The sequence below is a fragment of the Drosophila willistoni genome, unplaced genomic scaffold (assembly GCF_018902025.1).
Source record: "Drosophila willistoni isolate 14030-0811.24 unplaced genomic scaffold, UCI_dwil_1.1 Seg171, whole genome shotgun sequence".
NCBI classification, from domain to species: domain Eukaryota; kingdom Metazoa; phylum Arthropoda; class Insecta; order Diptera; family Drosophilidae; genus Drosophila; species Drosophila willistoni.
In genome coordinates, this window is record NW_025814133.1 from 1,795,593 (window position 1) to 1,816,543 (window position 20,951).

A 20,951-nucleotide genomic window follows, 5' to 3' on the forward strand; every position below is an offset into this window, starting at 1 on the left:
CCTAACTATTGAATGTATCGATAGCATTTATCGATAAGCCGATATCGAGGGAAAAGTCCATGTCTAAAAAACCGGCGCAAAAGATAAAGTTGACAAACGAAAAAAAGTAACGATAATTTTGCAACAAGGCGGATAAATAACAGTTAAGAAAATGTTGGCCAAATTATCTACACTACGACTTTCAGAGTTGGATGTTATTTTACAGACGAACAATATTCAATGGTAACAAACAAGCCAAGATTGATGAAATTACGTCAATTCTAGGAACGGACCAAATAAACACCGATGAATACGATATCAACCAGCAAAATAGTACGACGCAGAGACAAATGGATGAACTGAAACAACTGGCAGCAGATTTCACAAGCTTCCAATGAATTAAATCAGCAAGAGCTTTACTAGCCATGAATTTATGTACATGTGCAGAATTATTTCGGTCACTGGAGAATTCTTCATCCGTATGGCAGTCATACCATACGGCGGAATAGTCGTCGTCAGATACCGCAAAGTCCATGGAGGTTAACAAGGATAATTATCCTCATTATTATAATGAGACAAAGGGCCCAAAATGCTTTAATTGTAATAATATTGGACATATCGCAGCCAAGTGTCCGGTTGAATCGAAAAGGCCAAAATGTTCGATTTGCTATAAGATAGGACATGAAGGAAAGGATTGCAGAGTTAAAACATTAACAGTGTCGAAAGTTGATAGCATAAAGGATAGGAATCGCCCGCCAATATTGAAGAAAATACTTATTGAAGGTAACGAATACGAGGCATTTGTAGACACTGGCAGTGACAATACATTCATGCAAAAGTCTCACGTACCGAAGGATGCAGTTTTACAAGGTATAACCAATTCTTTCAGAGGTTTTGGAGGAGGAATTGTTGAGTCAAATGAATGCCTGTTAACGTGATGGATAACAATCGACTAGATGTATGCATCTACGTAGTTCAAGATAAGGAACTTAATCATGCAGTCGACTTAGGAAGGGATATTTTATGTGCAGAGCGGACAACAAAGTAAAACAAACTATACAGAATGCTTAGCCGAAAATTTTTTAAATATTGGCAGATGCAAATCAACAAAGATGGAGATCAAAGTAACAACCACGAACCCAATTGTGAAACGGCGATATTAAGTCCCATTTGCGAAAAGAGATGCATTACGAACAGTAGTAGATGAACTCCTGAAGAACAACATAATCCAACGAAGCACATCACCACATGCAGCATCTTCGCTTTTGGCGCCCAAACCCAATAGGGAACATCGCTTATGTGTTGATTTCAGAGCCCTGAACGCAGTCACAGTAAAGCAACACTACCCGATGACAGTCGTAGAAGAGCAATTGGCAAAGTTAGCAGGAAATCATTTCTTTACAACGCTGGATATGACGTCTGGATTTCATCAAATAGAAATGAGCAACGAAAGCAAGATGTTTACAGCTTTTATGACAACAGACGGATTATTTGAGTTCAATTCCAAAAAGTCATCGCAGATATCATGCGAAACCTCAAAGAAATATAGTAAGCTATGTTGATGAAGTTATTATTTCATTAAAAGCAATCGACGAAGAAAAAGTTATACTTAATGAATTTTTATAAGCAGTTAAATTCGAAGGATTAACACTACGTCTATCAAATTTAACCAGGAAAAGAAAAGACACAGACAATGTATAGTTGAATATCTGCAGCCAACGAATGAAACAGAAATACGCAGATTTTTGGGAGTTACTAGATTCTTCCGTGAATTTGTTCCGAATTATAGCATAATAGCACAACCATTGGGTATGCTTTTGAAGAAAAACCAAAGCTTTATATGGGCAGCTGATTAAAAAAAAAAAATAAACGAATTGGTCGTCATTTTTGGCTCCCGAGGATGAGAAGGTTTATTGAGTCATACATAGACTCATGTCCAGAGTGTTGTATTAATAAAGTAAAAGGAGGAAAACCAGATGGAGAAATGTACTTACAAGAAGTAATACTGATACCATTCCGGACAATAAATCTCGATCATATTGGACCATTTCCGAAAAGCAAAAGCAGAATTATTTACATTTTGGTCATAGTAAGCATATTCACCAAGTTCACCATATTAGTCGCAACACGCAACTCAAAGGCTACCCCAGTTATTAAAGCACTTTGCAAAATTTTTGGGTAGCCTTTATGAATCATGTCAGATAGAGGTACTTCATTTACATCAAAGGAATTTAAAGACTTTATGCAAAACTGTGGCATAAAACATATTAAAACAGCAGTGCGCACACCACGCACCAACGGTCAAGCTGAAAGAATGAATAAAACACTACTAAGCGCGCTGAAAACAAGTACAGATAAAAGCAAGGATTGGGATCAACATTTGTTCAACATACAGTGGAGTATGAATACAAACGTTAATTCAACGACAAAATTTTCTCCGAACGATTTGGTATTTAATTTTATTCCCAAAGATGTATCGTATAACCGAATTATACAAGCAATGACAGAAGACCATTTTGTTCAAACGGATGTACAACTAAATCGTCATCATGCGGCAGAAAATATAAAAGCTGAACAGGAAAAAAATGGAAAAAAAGATTCGACTTGAAGCATGCCAAACCTCAAAAATTTGAAGTAGATGATTTAGTAGTCATTGACTATGTACCGATAAATACAGGAGACACTCATAAAATAGATCCGGCATTCAAAGGACCGTACGTCGTAACGAAAGTTTTACGAAGCGATCGCTATATTGTAGAAAACCTACCCGATCGTTCAGTATCTCAACGACGTTACAGTAATGTAATATCGAGCGACCACATTGAACCATGATGTGTTTTGATTCCGGGCATGGACATCGAAGAAGAAGACTACGACTACATAGGAATCGACGAAGAGGAGTTAGGAGAGACCGAATTTCAAGAATGACAGAGAGTACATGGAGAGCATACAAACAATACATAGAGAGAACACAGATAGAGAGAGCATAGAGAAAGAAGGTAGGAGGAGAGTGCGGGAGTCTTGTTGGAGAAGCCGCGACGATCGGACGTCTTTAGAAGAACGCGATATACTTAAATATATATTTTGTATTTCTATAATAATCTAAGCTGTAATAAATGTATCTAACCAATCGGTATCTGCACATAAGATAAGTCTTAACGTTGCATATTTATAAAATCACTATGAGTTTTTCGTTCTTATCTTTACTGTAGCTTAAAACCAGAGGGCCGGGCTAAATTCGAATCCTGTCTTAAATTCTAAAGGAAAATTGTTAGATCTTATTTTTGTATTGGATTCTTCTTATTGTGAGGTTTCTAGGATCGAACCATTTGTTCTTCGTGAAGACAAATTTCATCCTACATTAAATTTAAAAATTGATTTGCCCTTGCTTTCACCATTACTTGGTTCAAATGAGTTACCACTAACTAGATGCTTTTGTAAGACTGACTTTGCCAGCCTTAATGAAAACATTGCTACTACCGATTGGTCTTATCTGTACAATTGTAGTGATATGAACTCGGCTGTTCGTTTTTTCTATGATACTCTGAATTCACTCTTTGATATTTGTGTGCCTCTTGGTAGGCTGGAGCGGCTTAACAAACCTCCCTGGTTCTCTCGCGAGCTATCCAATTTGAAAAATGTGAAGACACGATATTATAAGAAGTTTCAAAAAACACGTCGTTCATCAGATATGCTCTGTATACAGTCGCTCGTTCAAAATTCATGATGCTTAATACACAATGCTATAAGAATTATCTTCAGCGGTGTAAGCTTCAGTTTTCTTCTGACCCTACACAATTTTATAATTTTGTTAATTCTAAACGTAAGACTCTGTGCACCCATCTTTTTTGTCTTTTCAAAATAAAAATGCGAGCACTGATCAGGCAACTGCCGATATGTTTGCGAGTTTTTTCAAAACAACTTATTCCTCAACGGAATATCGAGCAAGTCCGTATCCTTATCATTTAAAAAAGGCTAATTGCATTTTCAATCCAATGATTGGTGAAAGTTCTATTCTTAGCGAACTTAAATTAGTTAAACCTGTTTATTCTCCGGGGCCAGACGGTATTCCTGGATGTGTACTCAGGTTCTGTGCAAACGCATTATGTAAACCCATTTTAAAATTGTTTCTATTGTCTGTAGAATCTTCCTCTTTTCCATCTATTTGGAAGGAGTCGTATATTATTCCTCTGCATAAAAATGGCAAAAAGTCCGAAGCCTCTAACTATAGGGGTATCTCAAAATTGTCCGCTATTCCGAAAGCTTTTGAGAAAATTATGACTTCTCAATTGCAACATTTTTGCAGCTCTATTATTTCGCCATCCCAACATGGCTTTGTGAAACGTAGATCTACAACCACTAACCTTTTAGAATTTACATCAATAATTATCAAGGGGTTCAAAAATGGTAAACAAACTGATGTCATATACACTGACTTCAGCAAAGCCTTTGATTCCGTTAATCATACCCTATTACTTTCTAAGCTGAGCGACATTGGGTTTCCACCCTTTTTCCTTTCTTGGGTTCGAGAATATTTAACAAATAGAAAACAGAAGGTACTTTTTAAGTCTTCTTTTTCCGTTTCCATTTCTGTGACTTCTGGTGTACCTCAATGTCATCTTGGCCCTCTGCTCTGCAAGTCATCTTGGCCCTCTGCTCTTCACACTATTTATTAACGATCTTATTAACGATCTTCCATCAGTCATTGTTCATTCGCGTGTGCTTATGTATGCTGACGATGTCAAGCTTTGTCTTACTTATAAAGATACAGATTCATTTAGTCGGCTACAAGCTGATCTTAAAAACTTTCAATCCTGGTGCCAGTTTAATCTACTAAATCTTAACACTACCAAATGTAAGGTTTCGTAACTCTCCTCAACTGGTCACTTATTTTCTAAGCAACAGCCCTTTAGAACGTCTAAATAATATGAATGATTTGGGCGTACTTATGGACCATAAGTTAAATTTTAACACCCATATTTCCACCACGGTCGCAAAGGCCATGAGTGTCCTGGGTTTCATTAAAAGATGGTCAAAAGAATTTGATGACCCCTATACAACTAAAGTTCTTTTTACTTCGCTTGTCCGTCCTATTTTAGAGTATGGATCTTGCATTTGGTCACCTCAATATGAGTCGCACCAGATTAGACTAGAATCCGTTCAAAAGCAGTTCTTGCTATTTGCTCTTCGTGGCTTAAGCTGGGATCGCAATGTCAATTTGCCTTCGTATTCTAGTAGACTTCTCTTGATAACCCTCCGTCCCTAACTAACTAACTAACTAACTAACCCAAGACACCCTTTAATACCCTTATCCCTTAGTCGTTGTTCTTCTAACTACTCTATGCATGAACCTTTTAGAGTCCTCTGCTCTGAATACAATCTTCTATCCCCTGTAATCGGCTCAGAGTTTTCTATTAATATGCTTAAAACATCTATCCTATCCCATTTAGTTAATAGATAGCTATAGTATTATGTGTTTGTCTGTCTTTTCTATTGTGTATTTTGTCCACGCGATTCGTGCCGTGCGTTATACGGCTGCACCCCTCGGTCGGTCGGGTGGGAGGTGGGCAGTTATCTGCTTGGGCTCGCGCGTAACAGGCTTTGTCCTGGTGTCGTAGGGGCCACTTGAACGTACTGCGCATAGTATCGTCAACGTCCGCTAACTCTGTAGCTCTAACGGTCTAGGAGAAGTTTGCGTTGATCCAGACGGACATACGGACGGACAAGGCTAAATTAACTCGTCTCGTCATGCTGATCAAAAATATATATAGTTATATATTTAACAAACCTTAGACCTATCATACCTTTTGTTACCCTAGAATTTATGTTTGTATGCTTTGCACTGGAATATAGACTTAGTGCAACTGTACTAAGAACTAAGAAGAGTGTGTACAGCTTTCATATTTTTGCTAGTCGAATTACTCGCTAATCTACTGTTCAATAGTAAAGACTTAATTTAAGAAAATAAAACTGTGAAATAAAACTTTAAAATAAAATTAAATTAAAAAATTTAATTGGCGCAGTCAGTAGGATTCCAATTAATTTTATACGGAATCCGCAAAAGAATCTACGGACACGAAATAAATCGCTTTTCTGTGGAAAAATGGCTCTTTCTGAATCTCTCTTAGGACAATTGCTTTCCCAATTAAGGCAGGTCCAGCCGTTCGAGGGAGACAAAAACTATCTCTGCTTTTTCATTAAAAGAGTGGAGTACCTACTTGGACTGATGATATAAGGCCCCACTGATGATATAAGGCAGAAAAGCATCATATACGGGACAGTCGAGGGACTCATCGTGGGAGAGGCTCAAAGAAATATCAGGTAAAACTCCATAAACTCATGGACATTGCTGAAGGAGGCACTAATCGAAGAGTACGGCACACAGACATCTCTCGAAGAACTACTAAGAAGGCTCTATAATACGGACTACATGGGAAACCTTCGTAAGTTTTGTGAGGAGCTACAAAAAAAATCATGTGTAATTGCTGATAAACTAGAATTAGAGGGTAAAGCAGTGAATTCAGCTGTGTATACCCAAGCAATGGAAAATACTATTAAAAATTTGATGATTCAAAATTCTGACAGTCTCTTACCCCTATAATTAGTTGGCATGGAATGGAAATTCAGCAATAAAAATAGTTCCATGCCAACTAATTATAGGGGTAAGAGATTGTCAGAATTTTGAATCACCAAATTCATTTATGGACCCAGTGTCTAACCAGTCATTTCAGCCTGAATATTCCAATGGTCAAACGGGAGTAACCCAATCTCACCAGTACAATCAGCTGTATAATCAATTTAACCAACAGCTACACCAGGGTCAACAGGCAAATCCGATAAATGCAGAAATAAATAATAGATCTGAGGAGCATAACAATAGGCCAAATAAAAGAAATAGAGAAGGAAGTAGTGGACACCAACGAATGGATACGAGCGAAAATTTTCAAATGAGTGCCTTTCCAGAAAACATGACCTAACAATTAAGTTCAATGAGAAATATTACAAATGCCTAATAAATACTGGATCGTCTGTCAATCTAATTAACCATAATTTTTTTAATCTTCCAATACATAAAAAACAAAATAATGTCGACACCATAAATTCAGAAGTTGCATTAGAAAATTATGTATTAACACAACCAAACAAACTTATACCTACAAGTCAAATATTCTACATTTATAAATTCTCAAATAATTATGATTTGTTATTCGGAAGAGAACTTTTAAAAGATTGCGGAGCAATCATTAATTTTCACACAGGTTTAACGACCCTAAATAACTTTGTCTTTAGCCACCAAAGCTCCCAATCTGAAAATGGTCATCATTCTTTTTCAAAATCAAGTTGAAAACCAGCCTCCAACGGAAACTATTTTTGCTTTAGAAGACGAATTAGAAGAAAATAATCAATATAGGTTGGAACATTTGAATAGCGAAGAGAGAAAGTGTGTTAAGAAAATACTAATTGAGTTTCGAGACATACAATATCAGGAAGGGGAACAACTTACTTTTACAAATGAGGTTAAACATAGAATCAAAACTATCCATGAGGATCCGATATACAAAAGACCTTATAGTTACCCCTACGCATTTGAAGACGAAGTTACAAAACAAATAAAGGATATGTTACAACAGGGTATTATTAGAGAAAGTAACTCTCCGTATTGTAGCCCACTTTGGGTAGTGCCGAAGAAAAAAGATGCATCAGGCAAAGATAAATTTAGAATCGTAATAGACTATAGAGGATTAAATGAAATTACTATAAGCGATAAATTCCCAATCCCAACATGGAGGAAATACTTGATAAACTTGGCAGAAGCCAGTATTTTTCTACAATTGATTTAGCTAAAGGATTTCATCAGATCGAAATGGATGACTCCTCAATCAAAAAAACAGCATTTTCAACCCAAACCGGCCATACTCGTATGCCTTTTGGATTAAAAAATGCCCCTGCAACCTTTCAAAGATGCATAAATAATGTCCTTAGTGACTTAATAAATAAACATTGCTTAGTCTATTTGGACGACATTATTGTCAATTCGCAAAGTTTTCGAAAAGCTCAGAAAGGCAAACTTAAAATTGCAGCTTGACAAATGTGAATTTTTTAAAAAGGAGACTGAATTTTTAGGTCATATAGTTACTACAGAGGGAATTAAGCCCAACGCAAACAAAATAAATGCAATTAAAAAATTCCCTTTGCCAAAGTCTAAAACACAGATCAAGTCCTTTTTAGGCCTGTGTGGCTTTTATAGGAAATTTATTCCCGGATTCGCTCATATAGCAAAACCTATAACCTTAAAATTGAAAAAAAAACGGTAACACGGATTTCCATGATTCCTCATATATAGAAGCAGTAGAAAAGCTCAAACTTCTAATTATGAGTGATCCACTTCTTGCCTATCCAGATTTTACAAAAGAATTTAAAGTTACTACCGATGCAAGTAATGTCGCACTAGGGGTCGCCTTATCTCAAGAAGGCAGGCCCACTTGCTTCGCTAGCCGAACCCTAAACAGTCACGAAGAAAATTATAGTACTATTGAAAAAGAGTTATTGGCAATCGTCTGGGCGACGAAATATTTCAGGCCGTATCTCTACGGAAGAAGTTTCGAGGTTCTTAGTGACCACAAATCTTTATTTTGGCGATTTGAGAACCCACATGAAACTCCAACGCTGGAAAATAAAGCTTAGCGAATATTCGCTATCATATCATATGATTTCAAAGTTAAATAAATCCAAGGCAAGGAGAATCATGTGTGCAGACGCCTTGTCAAGAATACAATTACCTAATGGAGAAGTATTGGTAACCGATAACCTTACAACTATGGCAACTGTGCATAGTGCTCCAGAGGATAACCATAGATGAATTCAAATAACAGAAAGACCATTGAATTATTTTGAGAGACAAATAAAATTTGTTAAGGCAAGTCGAGATTATGAAAGCGAATCTAGGTATTTTTCAAAAACTAAAATTACTATTGAGTTCAAGGAAATGACCTCAGAACTAGCAAAGCATATAATTTTAAAGTATTTTTCCATGCGAAATAGTGCGATCTTTATGGAAGATGAAGATGAAAATGATTTTGGTATATTTCAAAGAGAATACATTCGTCTCATAAACTCAAATATCAAGGTTAACTAGACTTCAACCATATTGCGCGACATTTTGACATAAGTATGCTGAACTAAAAGAGATTATAGTGAAAATTCATTTGGACACTCTTCACTCAGGTCACTCAATAAGGTTGAAATGACTTTTAAGCAGCAATACTACATATTACACAAAATCGGCAGAAATTATACAAAACATTATAAACGATTGTAATATTTGCAATTTAAGTAAATCGGAACACAGAAATACGGATTTACCTTTAGAAATTACACCAGAAATACTTACGATTAGGAAAAAGTATGTTATTGACTTCTACATTATAAAAAAAAAAAAGTTCCTTTCTTATATTGATGTATACTCAAAGTTCGCTACCCTCATAGAAATGCAGGGACTGGTTAGAAACCAAGAAAGCGTTATTAAGATTTTTAACGATATGGGAAAACCACAATTCATTAAAGCGGACAAAGATTCCTTCTTTATGAGTCTAGCAATCCACGAATGGTTAAAGAAAGAAAATGTTGAACTCCAAGTTACTACAAGTAAAAATGGAATAGCTGATGTAGAACGATTGCACAAAACATTGAATGAAAAATTTCGAATAATCAATTCAGTTAATAACACAGAAGATATTGTTTACCTATAATCATAAAATGATACATTCAACAACTGGACAAGCTCCAGCTATAATATTTCTTTATTCAGGGAAACCAACAGTCAATACGCAAACTTAGAAAATACACAAAATTGAAAAACTTAATAAAAAACGTGCAGAGTTTGAAGTTGATACCAGATTTAGAAAAATGCCAGATGCGAGACTTAAAATCTCAAACCACTTTCGAAACACAGAAAAAATAACTGAAATAGATGAAAAACATTATGAAAAAGAGAATAGAGGCAGAAAAATAATTCATCACAGAAGTAAATTTAAAAAGAAAAAGAAAACAAATCGTAATAATTATATTTGAAAAAAAAAAGAGAATGCTGATTTTGTTTGTATGCGATAAATAATACTTCAACACAAAACAAATTGTAAGTAAAATAAGAATTTTGTAAATTTTTCTTTGTTAATATTAAGACATTCTCGGGACGACAATTTTTGAAGAGTGGGCGAGTTATATATTTAACAAACCTTAAACCTATCATACCTTTTGTTACCCTAGAATTTATGTTTGTATGCTTTGCACTGGAATATAGACTTAGTGCAACTGTACTAAGAACTAAGAAGAGTGTGTACAGCTTGCATATTTTTGCTAGTCAAATTACTCGCTAATCTACTGTTCAAAAGTAAAGACTTAATTTAAGAAAATAAAACTGTGAAATAAAACTGTGAAATAAAATGGTCGGAAATACTTCCTTCTATGCGTTGCACACTTCTGAACAAAATTAATATACCCTTTTTGCAAAAGTATAATGAATGAAAAAAAAAACAATTTTAACTGACAATATGCTTTTGTCTCTCGAATAACATGGACTCTCGCGATGTCCTGTTGAAAGGTATGTCTTGCATAGCCATTTTCATCTAAAAATGGTACCAGACTACTTTCCAAAGTACGGATGTAGTCGACGCTTTTCATTCGGGATGATACCACTTGTAATGAACGTATACCACTTACGCGAAATGCTCCCCATACCAACACCGAAATTTCTCTAGGCACATTGTAGTGGTTTCTACCTAATGTCATGCCAATAGCTTCGAAAACTATCTGGCCCATTCAAATTCCATTTTTTTAAATTAAAAAAATGTATAAATATCAAAGAAGCTAACATCGGCTATGCCGAAGTTTATATACCCTTGCGGTCCTTGGTAATAATAATTTTACATGTTTGTTTTCTGCAACTCAATTCATCAATATATAAACAAAACAATTTTACTCTCTATTTTACAATTTGTTCTTCTTCTTCCCTCATTCCCAAAGCAACGCACGCATACACATACACTTTATGTAGCGTTGCGTCTGTGTGTGTATGCATGTACTCTGTTGATGACGAAAGACGTAGTAGACAGACAAGCAGCGCTGCCGGCAGAGCCGATTATTCTATTGACTGTAACTTGTGTTATATTTATCCGATCACATTCAAATTTTGGGATCTGGGGTTTTATATCCAATATTATCACATATTTATTTATTTATTTATTTATTTATTTATTTATTTACGTCAACTAACATAGCAGTCGACGAAAAAGCTTAAGCTAAAGACAGATAGTAATTAAATGAAGAAGGTAGCTTCGCTTTATACACAACTAAACATCCCCGGCCCGGTGGAGGTGTTTTATTTGCACAAGGTGCCAGCTATGCCCCGATTCACAGCCAATGTGGCCAGGGATGAGTTGCAGCCAATCCAAGTCCAGAATATTTTCATTGGTTTCGCTGTAGATGATTAAAAAGTATAGCGCGAAGAGAAGTGACAGAAAGATGAGGAGAGATAAGGTGAGAAAGGTTGTTAAAAGATTGGCAAAGAACACGAAGAGGTTCGTGAAGAGAGTAGTTAGTCAGACATCTACTAAGGTGAACAGGAAAAAAGTTTCTGGTCCGACGTGAGGGAACACAAAAATACAGCGTATCTAGTAAATTGGTAGAAATGACTTCGCCGTTGACTAGTTTATGGAGAAAGAGAATGCCAAAAACAAGCCTACGGTTATAAAGTGAAGGAAGATTAATAAGAAGAAGTCTATCAGAATAAGAAGGTAGGCGAAGACCCGGGTCCCAATTTAGACCGCGTAGCGCAAACTTAAGGAATTGCTTCTGTACCGATTCAATACTACGCTGGTGAACATCATATTGCGTGTTCCACACTGGCGAGCAATATTCTAGAGTAGGGCGAACTAATGAAGTGTATAAAACCTTTGTTACATAGGGATCATCAAATTCTTTGGCCCAACGTTTAATGAAGCCGAGAAGGCAGCTTGCTCTGTTGACAATTGAAGAAATATGAACATTAAATGAAAGTTTAGGGTCAAACATAACGCCTAAGTCTTTGAATGATGGAAGTCATAAAAGAACACTTAGAGGCATTAAGGTGTAATTTATTAACGTGGCACCAATCACAGAACGCATCGAGATCTGATTGCAAGTACTGTTGGAAAGAAGGATCATTATAGGAATAACAAATCTTGACGTCATCCGCAAACATGAGCACGCGTGAATGCGCCAAGGCCAAAGGCAAATCATTTATAAACAATGTAAATAATAGTGGGCCCAGATGACTGCCTTGGGGTACACCTGACGTAACTCGAACAGTTTTAGATATCGAGGAACGAAAAGACACCTTTTGGGTTCTGCCAATAAGATACGACTTTAACCAACCCAATAATTTTGGTGAAAAACCCATGATGTTAAGTTTCGCGAGAAGCAAAGAATGATCAACCGTATCAAAAGCCTTACTGAAGTCAGTATAAATAACATCAGTTTGACACTTTTTACGGAAGCCATGGTGTACAAGGGTAGTCAATTCTAAAAGGTTGGTAAGCGACGAACGACCTTTCATGAAACCATGCTGACAAGGAGAAATAGTGGATCTGGATAGATGTTGAAGAGAAGACGTAATAATTTTCTCAAACAGTTTAGGTATTGCCGAAAGTTTGGCAATGCCACGGTAGTTGGAAACATCCGATTTGCTACCCTTTTTAAAAAGCGGAATAATAAATGACTCCTTCCAAATATCAGGAAATCTACAAGTCTCACTCGATATAAAGAATAACCGAGCTAAAGGCTTAGATAGGGAAATAGAACACATTTTAAGGATGCAGCTAGGTATATCATCAGGCCCGGGAACGAAGGAAGACGTCATAGATGACAAGCTAGAGATAATACAGTCTTCAGTAATACTGGGAAAAAACATACAATTTAAATGTGGGATTGAAAAGGGATAGGGTGTGGGATCCGAAACAGTAGTAGAATATGTCGACTGAAAAAATTTAGCAAACAGATCTGCAATATCTAAATCATTATTAGCAGACTGGTCGTTAAGTCTGAAGGTGGAAGGTAGGACATTAGAGCGTCTTTTGGAATTGACAAAGTTGTAAAATCTTTTGGGGTTATTATAAAATTCAGCCTTACAGCGAACGAGATAATTGTTGTAGCATTGAGTATTTAAGAGACAAAATTGAGATTTGGCTATACAATAATTTGCATAGTCAAGTCGCGAACCAGTTTTTTTAAATCTTTTAAAATATCTCGATTTAATGTTACGAAGATTAGAGAGCCTACGTGTGAACCAGACTGGCGAGCTGGAGACGGTAGAGACATTCACATAAGGAACGCATTTATCAATTAGAGAATTAAGAGCAGAATAGAAAAACTTCACTGCACAATCTATATCGCAGCACTCAAATAGAAACGACCAATCAAAAGAGAAAATAAGGCTGTTAAGAAGATTGAAATTTGTTCTACGAAAACATCTACGACGAGAATTTGAGATGTTTTTAAATAAATTAGTAACGGAATTGTAAGAAATAGTAACTTCAATGGTAGGATGATAAGGATCTTCAGGTTTCACTAGTGGCTGTGTTTGCGATACAGCACTAACAGTGGGATCAGAGACAAAAACAAGATCAAGGATTCTTTTAGAACAGTTAAGGAAAGAATTCAACTGATATAGTGGACATTCAAGTAGGCTATCAAGAAAAACATGTTGAGATGAAGGAATTAAGAAAGATAGATTATCATCAACAAGCCAAGAAATATTAGGCAAGTTAAAATCACCTAAAACTATAAGAACATCCCGATCTTTAAGACGACCAAAAATAGTTCGTAAAGCATCAGCATGGTGCACGTAGATCATGATATCAGAAGCTGGAGGAATATAAGAACAAGAGATATATAGGCTAAAGTTAGAACATGTAACTTCGACGCAAATAAACTCAACACCTAAGGGGAGATCAATCGGCACCACACTTGAAGACAGATTCGAGTTTACAGCAATGAGTACTCCACCGCCACGACGACCAACACGATCAAGCCTATAAGAAATAAAATTATTAGAAAGAATTTCATTATCTAGAACAGAGGAGTTAAGCCAAGTTTCAGAGAAAGCTAATATGTCAGCTGAAAAGGTTTGGCTATCACAGAAAAGGTTCGACAGCTTGGTAAGAAGTCCTCTTACATTTTGATAATGAATGCAAAGACTAGACGTTATTAGTTTTTTGAAGCAGAAGATAAAGTAGGAAGGTGGACAGGCAACGGACGAGAGCGCTTATTGGGCGCAAACTCGTGTACAACTAGGCCCTCTGGCCAAAAATTAGGGTCAACCATAGCTGAGAAGTACTCATTTGGTACTGTAATTTTAAAAGAGGAGATTTCGCGAGGCCTAGAAAACTTAAACTTTTGAATTAAAACCTTAGCAGGGCAAATATTACCAATGTAAGCTGCCACAGACGACTCAGAAGTATCTGGAGCAAGCCTAGAAATAAATAATTGTTTGCGATGAGGCACTACAGTTAGTGGAGGCGGAGGAGCATTGGGATCCGCAAGTGATTGAGAGCCGGCATGATCCTGTGATTGATCAGAGTTCCCGTGAGGGATAGATTGAGGTACACCAGGGCTTGTAATGGGTACTTCAATCTGAATTTACAAACATTACATTTGTAAGTTTCATAGCACACTCCAATTTTTATGAAAATGTTTCTTCTAGTTCTTCTAGAGCTATATGATATAGTGGTCCGATCCTGCTGGTTTTCATACTTTATTTTTCCCGGGTAATAAAAAACCCCGGAAAAAAATTTCAGCCCGATAGCTCTTAAGACGGCTGAGTAAAACGCATTCGCACAGATGGACGGACGCACGGACAGACGGACATGGCTATATCGACTCAGCTTCTCATGCTGATCAAGAATATATATATACTTTATGGGGTCGGAAACGTCTCCTCCTGTGCGTTACAAACATCTGACCAATTTTATAATACCCTCTGCAAGGGTATAAAAAAAGATAACGGTACACATCACAAAACTAAAGCAAACTTAAGATTACCGCTCTCTTTTCAAAATTATTTGAGCACATTTTATGCGTGTCATAATTATTTGAGCAGTGCAAAAGTAACATTTATTCTTTGATTGGCGTCCGCAAAATGCAGTCATGATGTCTCAAAATTAAAAAAAAGAACTTTCTATTATTTCTCTATCTCTTTGTCTGTGTCTCAATACATAAATGTATGCACCTACTTGCATAATCTTCTTTTTCTATTTCGCCATACATAGACTGTATGTAACTGCGTCTGTGTGTGTGTATGCACGTGTTCTATTTCGCCGCTCTTGAAATTTCATGTTATGATGTTTCAGAGAGAAAACTATAAGGTACTCAAACTGATTCAGCTTTTTGTTTTATCCCACCCAGGTAAAAATACCAATTTTCACTCAAATAGCCTTGAAAATTATAGCGTTAACTACATACGCTACACAAACAGACAGAAGAACAAACGCACATGGATATATCGATTCAGTTTTTAATACTGAACAAGAATATATATATACATTATAGGGTCGGAAACGTTCCTTATCTGCGTTACAAACATCTGACCAATTTTATTATACACTCTGCAAGGGTATACATATAATACAAACTTTGAATTGAAAAATCATTGGTAAAAAACATTTTAGATTTTAGATTTTAGAAAAACTTAAAACTTACCCTGAAACGCTGCCTCCTCTGTGTCCAAATTGCTGCCAGCACTAGCACCATTTACAATTTGATCGATGCTAACTCCAAAAAAAAAAACCAAGAGTGTCAGCCACCATAAAGTAGATGACTGCCTGTATTTATGATTCTTCGGCATGGTATTCGGGAATAAAAAATATATCGGGTATGGGTAGGCATACATTGTGTTCGTTTTAACTTAGTTTAGTTTTATAACACAATTGATTACTCATGAAGAAATCATTGGTTTTTATTCACAGCTTTGTTGATATTTGATTGTTGTCCTGAAATTCATTTAAGAAGAAAAAAATAATTAGTGAGTGAATTAAACATTTTTGATTGTTAAAAATGATTTTATAAGTCTCATAATGTTTTAAAAATTTTATGTAAGTCCAAACTGTTAGAGTTTTATTTTTTTGTGAATAAATCGAATTGATTTAAATTCGGGAACTGTGTTGGGATGTCAAGTTTTGGACAATGTGCGTTCAAAAGATCCCTCACGAGGTTAGGACAGAATATCTTTCGCTCGAACGCAAGCACAAAGCAGCCCAATTCCCGCTTGAACGACAGATTCCACAGTAGTTGCGCTTGTATGAAGTATGCGGCAATAATTACTTCCAGTAGACATATCGCGCTCAAATTTTTACCATAAGGCCTATAGATTATTGTATGTGTAATATAGTAAAATGGATGGATTTGTGCACCCGCACTTCCATCTATGCACCCACTTCCACCCACAGAAAATATTTATTTTTGTTTTTGTTGTAAATTTTATTTTTTACATTGTGTGTTCTAATATGTCGATAGCAGACCTTAAGAACCTTGATCTGTATTAAAAGTAAAAAACTTAAGAGTAATCTATACATTAAGTCAGTATTGGTTATAACTATTAACATTCAACATTATTAAAACATTCATAACTCGACCGAGCTGCCATTCGCCGCCCGGGGTGTAGTCTTTCATAACAACTATGTCGTCGACCTCCAAGTTTGGCACATCTTTATGCCATTTCTCCCGATGTATAAGTGTGGGAAGATATTCTTTAATGAAACGTTTCCAGAAAAAGTCTATCTGGTACTGCGAGATTCTCCAAGGTCGGTTTTTTATTGTATTGGAAGTAAAGTTGCCTGGGCCATGGAGTGTTCATCTTTGCGGGATACAAATATCGTTTGGACATAGACCAAGTTCGTCATCGGGGTCATCAGATTCCAGTATATATGGTCTGCTGTTGACCAGATATTCTGCCTCCATAAAAATTGTTTGCAACATTTCATCGCTGGGATTTGCGTTTACTATTAAGACTGCTTCAATTGCCCGTTTAAAACAGCCTACTAGTCACTCCCAGCAGCTTCGAAATTTGGTGCATTTGCTGGAATGAAATTCCAAATTATTTTAATACTTGCCATATACTCTTTCACGGCACACTCATGCAGGTCCTCTAGGGCTTTTTGTAACTCTCGTGCTGCTCCGCGAAAATTTGTGCCATTATCTGACCAGATGATTTGTATAGGTCCACGTCGAGCCATCATTCTACGAACTGCCATTATGCAGGAATCGGTGTCTAGGGAGTGGGCTATCTCCACGTTGATTGTTTTGGTAGTCAGGCATGTGAATATTACTCCGTACCGCTTGCGGAGGTGTTTTGAGGCTCGAGTTCCTCTTTCTGCTTTGGTGTAAAATGGACCGAAGTAATCGACGCCTGTTGCTGTAAATGGTTTTTTGTGGGTCAAAAACCTTTCTTCGGGCAGAAATCCCATTTTTGGTGTTTGTGGTTTTGCCTTTTTGCGTTTACACCAAAAACAAGCATTGATCGTCGTTCTGATGATCCTATTTAATTTTGGCATCCAGTATGCCTTCCTGAACTGGTGTACTACTACCTGTGTTCCGACATGTTGTGCGTCGACATGAATTTTATTGATCAGCATCCGAGTAAATATATGTTTGCCATCGAGAACAACTGGGCTTTTGGTATATGTCGATACCTCTTTTGCACGTTCTATTCTGCTATCTACTCGCATTATGCCATTGTCATCCAGGTATACACAATATTTTGACAACCTCAATTTTGAAGAAAGCTTTCCGGTTTTAAGGCTGATTAGATCGTCCTGAAATAGTTGTTGCTGTACAACCTTCCACCAGACAGTTTCTGCCCATTCAATTTCGTCGACACTTATCTCATTCAATTTTCGATTACCTTTTAACCGTTTCGTTAAGTTATTTATGTATTTCCCAATCCAGGCAGTACAGCGAATCAATTTATTGTATCCGGAAATTCTTTGTATGAGTATATCCATTGGATGTTCCTTCTCTTGAATTACCATTACGACCCCTGTTTGGTCGTATTCTTCTATAATGGGTTTTTGAAGATCCCATGTGGATTCGGGTCTTCGAAGAAAGTCGGTTCCGTCACCCACCAATGAAGTTTATGCTCTGATATGTTGTCACGCGTTATAACGTCAGCGATGTTTTCATTTGTTGATAGCCAGCGCCAACTCTGATCTTGCCGATTTTTCACAAATCTTACCTATTCGATTTGCGACAAAAACGTCCATACGTTTTTCGCTGTTAAACCAGGTAAGAACCGTACGTGAATCAGTCCAAAAGTAACGTTGATCTATATTGATTTATAACTCGTGGCTTATCATTTCAGCCAAACGGCATCCTAGTACGGCGGCCATCGTTTCCAGTTTCTGTTTGATTGGAGAAACCCTTGCCTTAGATGCAATTAGTGACACATCAAATTGACATTTATCCTCCTTAGCGTAGCTGCATCTGATATAGGAAACCAAAAAATATGCTTTTGCACTTGCGTCATTAAATATGTGCATTTCAACGCGGTCGGCATTGTTCAAATTAGAGCTATAACACCTTGGAATTTTGGTGCCCTCAATTGATATTAATCCCTTTATCCAATTCCGCCATTTGTTTATTAGATCTCTCTTGACTTGGTCATCCCAGCTGATTCCAGACTCCCATACATCTCGTATAAGGATTCGTCTTTTAATTGTGACTGGTGTCATGAGTCTCAATGGGTCATACAGCGAATTAGCTACGGACAATTGGTGTAACTTTGACAGAAGGCAGATCATCTGTAACTTTATGCATTACCGTAGTGGAGTACGTGAAGAAGTCGCATACTCCTAGCACCTTGTACCTCCATTTCATTCCCTACCATTGCTGTAGACTTGTTCGCTCTGAGAGTTTTTGGAATGGATTGCATCACTTCGTCGCTGTTTGATATAAATTGACACAGTTCAAATCCAGCCTTTAAGTGTATTTTCGTGATTGCTTTAATGATGTTCGTGACTTCACTAGGTTTGGAATCGAGATAATCATCTACGTAATGATTTTCCAAATAATGATTTTTTTGGTCAAGATCTCTCCATAAGAAACATTGTGCTGCAGTATCACATTCTGTAATGCTCACCTGATTGAAGATTTCGCGAATGTCTGCTACGACTGCTCCCGCATGTAGCCGAAATCGTATCAAAATTCCTATTATAGACCAGTTGGCAGGTTGTTATTAAAAGACGTACCGTTGCAAGTAGCCGCACCGTCATTGTTATTAAAAGACGTAACCGTCGAACGCAAGTCGAACCTTGCCGGGATTATTTGGGTCGATAACAGCAAAATGTGGTAAAAACCACAGTTTTGGAGAGTTGAGAATGTTAATGTCTGTTAATTGGACGGCGCAACCTTTGTCCAAAAGTTTTTTTATTTCGTTCTTATATGCTTCTGCAGTATCCTTGTCTCTCAAAAGCTTTCGCTCAAGACATTTGAGTCGTTGAAAAGCCATTGACTTGCTTTCCGGTAGTTTTATGTCATCCGATTTCGATGGCAATCCAATTTCGTAGAAGTTACCCCTTTGGTTAATTGAGCTTTCGGCCCTTGCTATTGCTAACCGCTTATCCACAGACCGTGTTTTGTCGATCTTTATTGTACAGGCACCGAAGTTTTCATTATTTGGTATTAGATAACATTGGCCGATGCTCATTGCGGTCTATAACGGCTCGTGCGGTAATTAATTTAGCATGGCGTTGTCCTATCAATACCATGGGCTACTTATCCTGCAACTTCGTGTAGTCGGCCATATTTTTTGGCACAAATTCTGTTAGCTTCTTATAGTCAAGTTGTTGTGTTGGTATTTTTAGATCGTTGACTAACCAAACTCCATTTAGCTGATGTTTCGGACCGTTTTTTCACTGATATTAGTGGTTGCCGATGCCGCATCTGCCTCATATCTGTAGACATCACCTGTCCAAGTAAAACAAAATGGTTTTGCGTCACCCTTTGTGTCAACTTCTCTTACCAAGCTCATTTCCATGATTGTGAAGGTGCTACCGTCATTCAAAAATTCGACCGTTTCTTTTGAACCTTTTTCGCCGTGTACTGTGATTGGTACCATTTTGAGTAATGCAGATTTTGGTGAATCAGATACGCATCCTGTGACGTTTGTGGTGGCTGCTAGATTTACTTGTATGGGTCTCTTGTGCAGTAATGGGTTGTGAAACTTCTCACAATTGTCAATTTTGCAGGCTTGTCTTTCGCTGCATTGGCTTTTATGGAATTTTAGACAGCTGTAAGACGCTTTATTACGATTAGCCAAATCCCATCTCTTTTTAATATCTGCTTTTAAGAACTTGCTTAAAGAGTGTTTTTTCTCGCTGCAAATAAAGCAAATTGCTTTTGGTTTTGGCTTTGGTTGGTTTACCGCCTCTATTTCCTGTTGTTGGGATTAGGTAACTTTAAATTGCTCTGCGAATGACGACTGCTAATTAATTGATGTAACCTTTTTGAAAAATGAGACATCTTGGATTAGATCTCCTTGTCTTTGTGCCCACTCAGCTAGCTTGTCAAATGTACAGAATGAAGCGCCCACGTTTGCATCTTGTAGATATGCGCCCCATTCTCGTAGATAGTTTACGTACAGTTTTCCGATCATCATAGCTAGTAATCGTTGTGTGTTGATTAACCGGTTATCAGTGAATTCCAAAGCAGAACTTATGTTTTGAACAGTGTTATTGAATTCTTCGAAATTGTCGATATTATTGACTGGCTTTACTTGGCACGCTCTTGACATCAAATCTAGTGCAATATTTTCGGCTCCACCGTACGCTTTATCTAAGATCGATACGATTTTATCCGGAACTTTTGCAGATATTAGTAGCAAAGAAACCTTTTCTTTAGCCACTCCCTTTAGCTTTGATAATCGCTAAACATCTTCCTCTTCGGAG

The 20,951-nt window shown here is 37.0% G+C and overlaps 1 protein-coding gene across 1 annotated transcript in view; it reads right to left on the reverse strand.

Moving 5' to 3' along the window:
* The window catches only part of LOC6652588 (pikachurin), a 568,882-nt gene that overhangs the window by 465,461 nt on the left and 82,470 nt on the right, over positions 1-20,951 (reverse strand). Inside the window, exon 2 of the mRNA XM_015176487.3 lies at positions 15,712-16,001. Within this exon, the coding sequence (XP_015031973.3) occupies positions 15,712-15,856 (145 nt within the window). The 5' untranslated portion in view covers positions 15,857-16,001. The remainder of the gene's footprint in view (positions 1-15,711; positions 16,002-20,951) is intronic.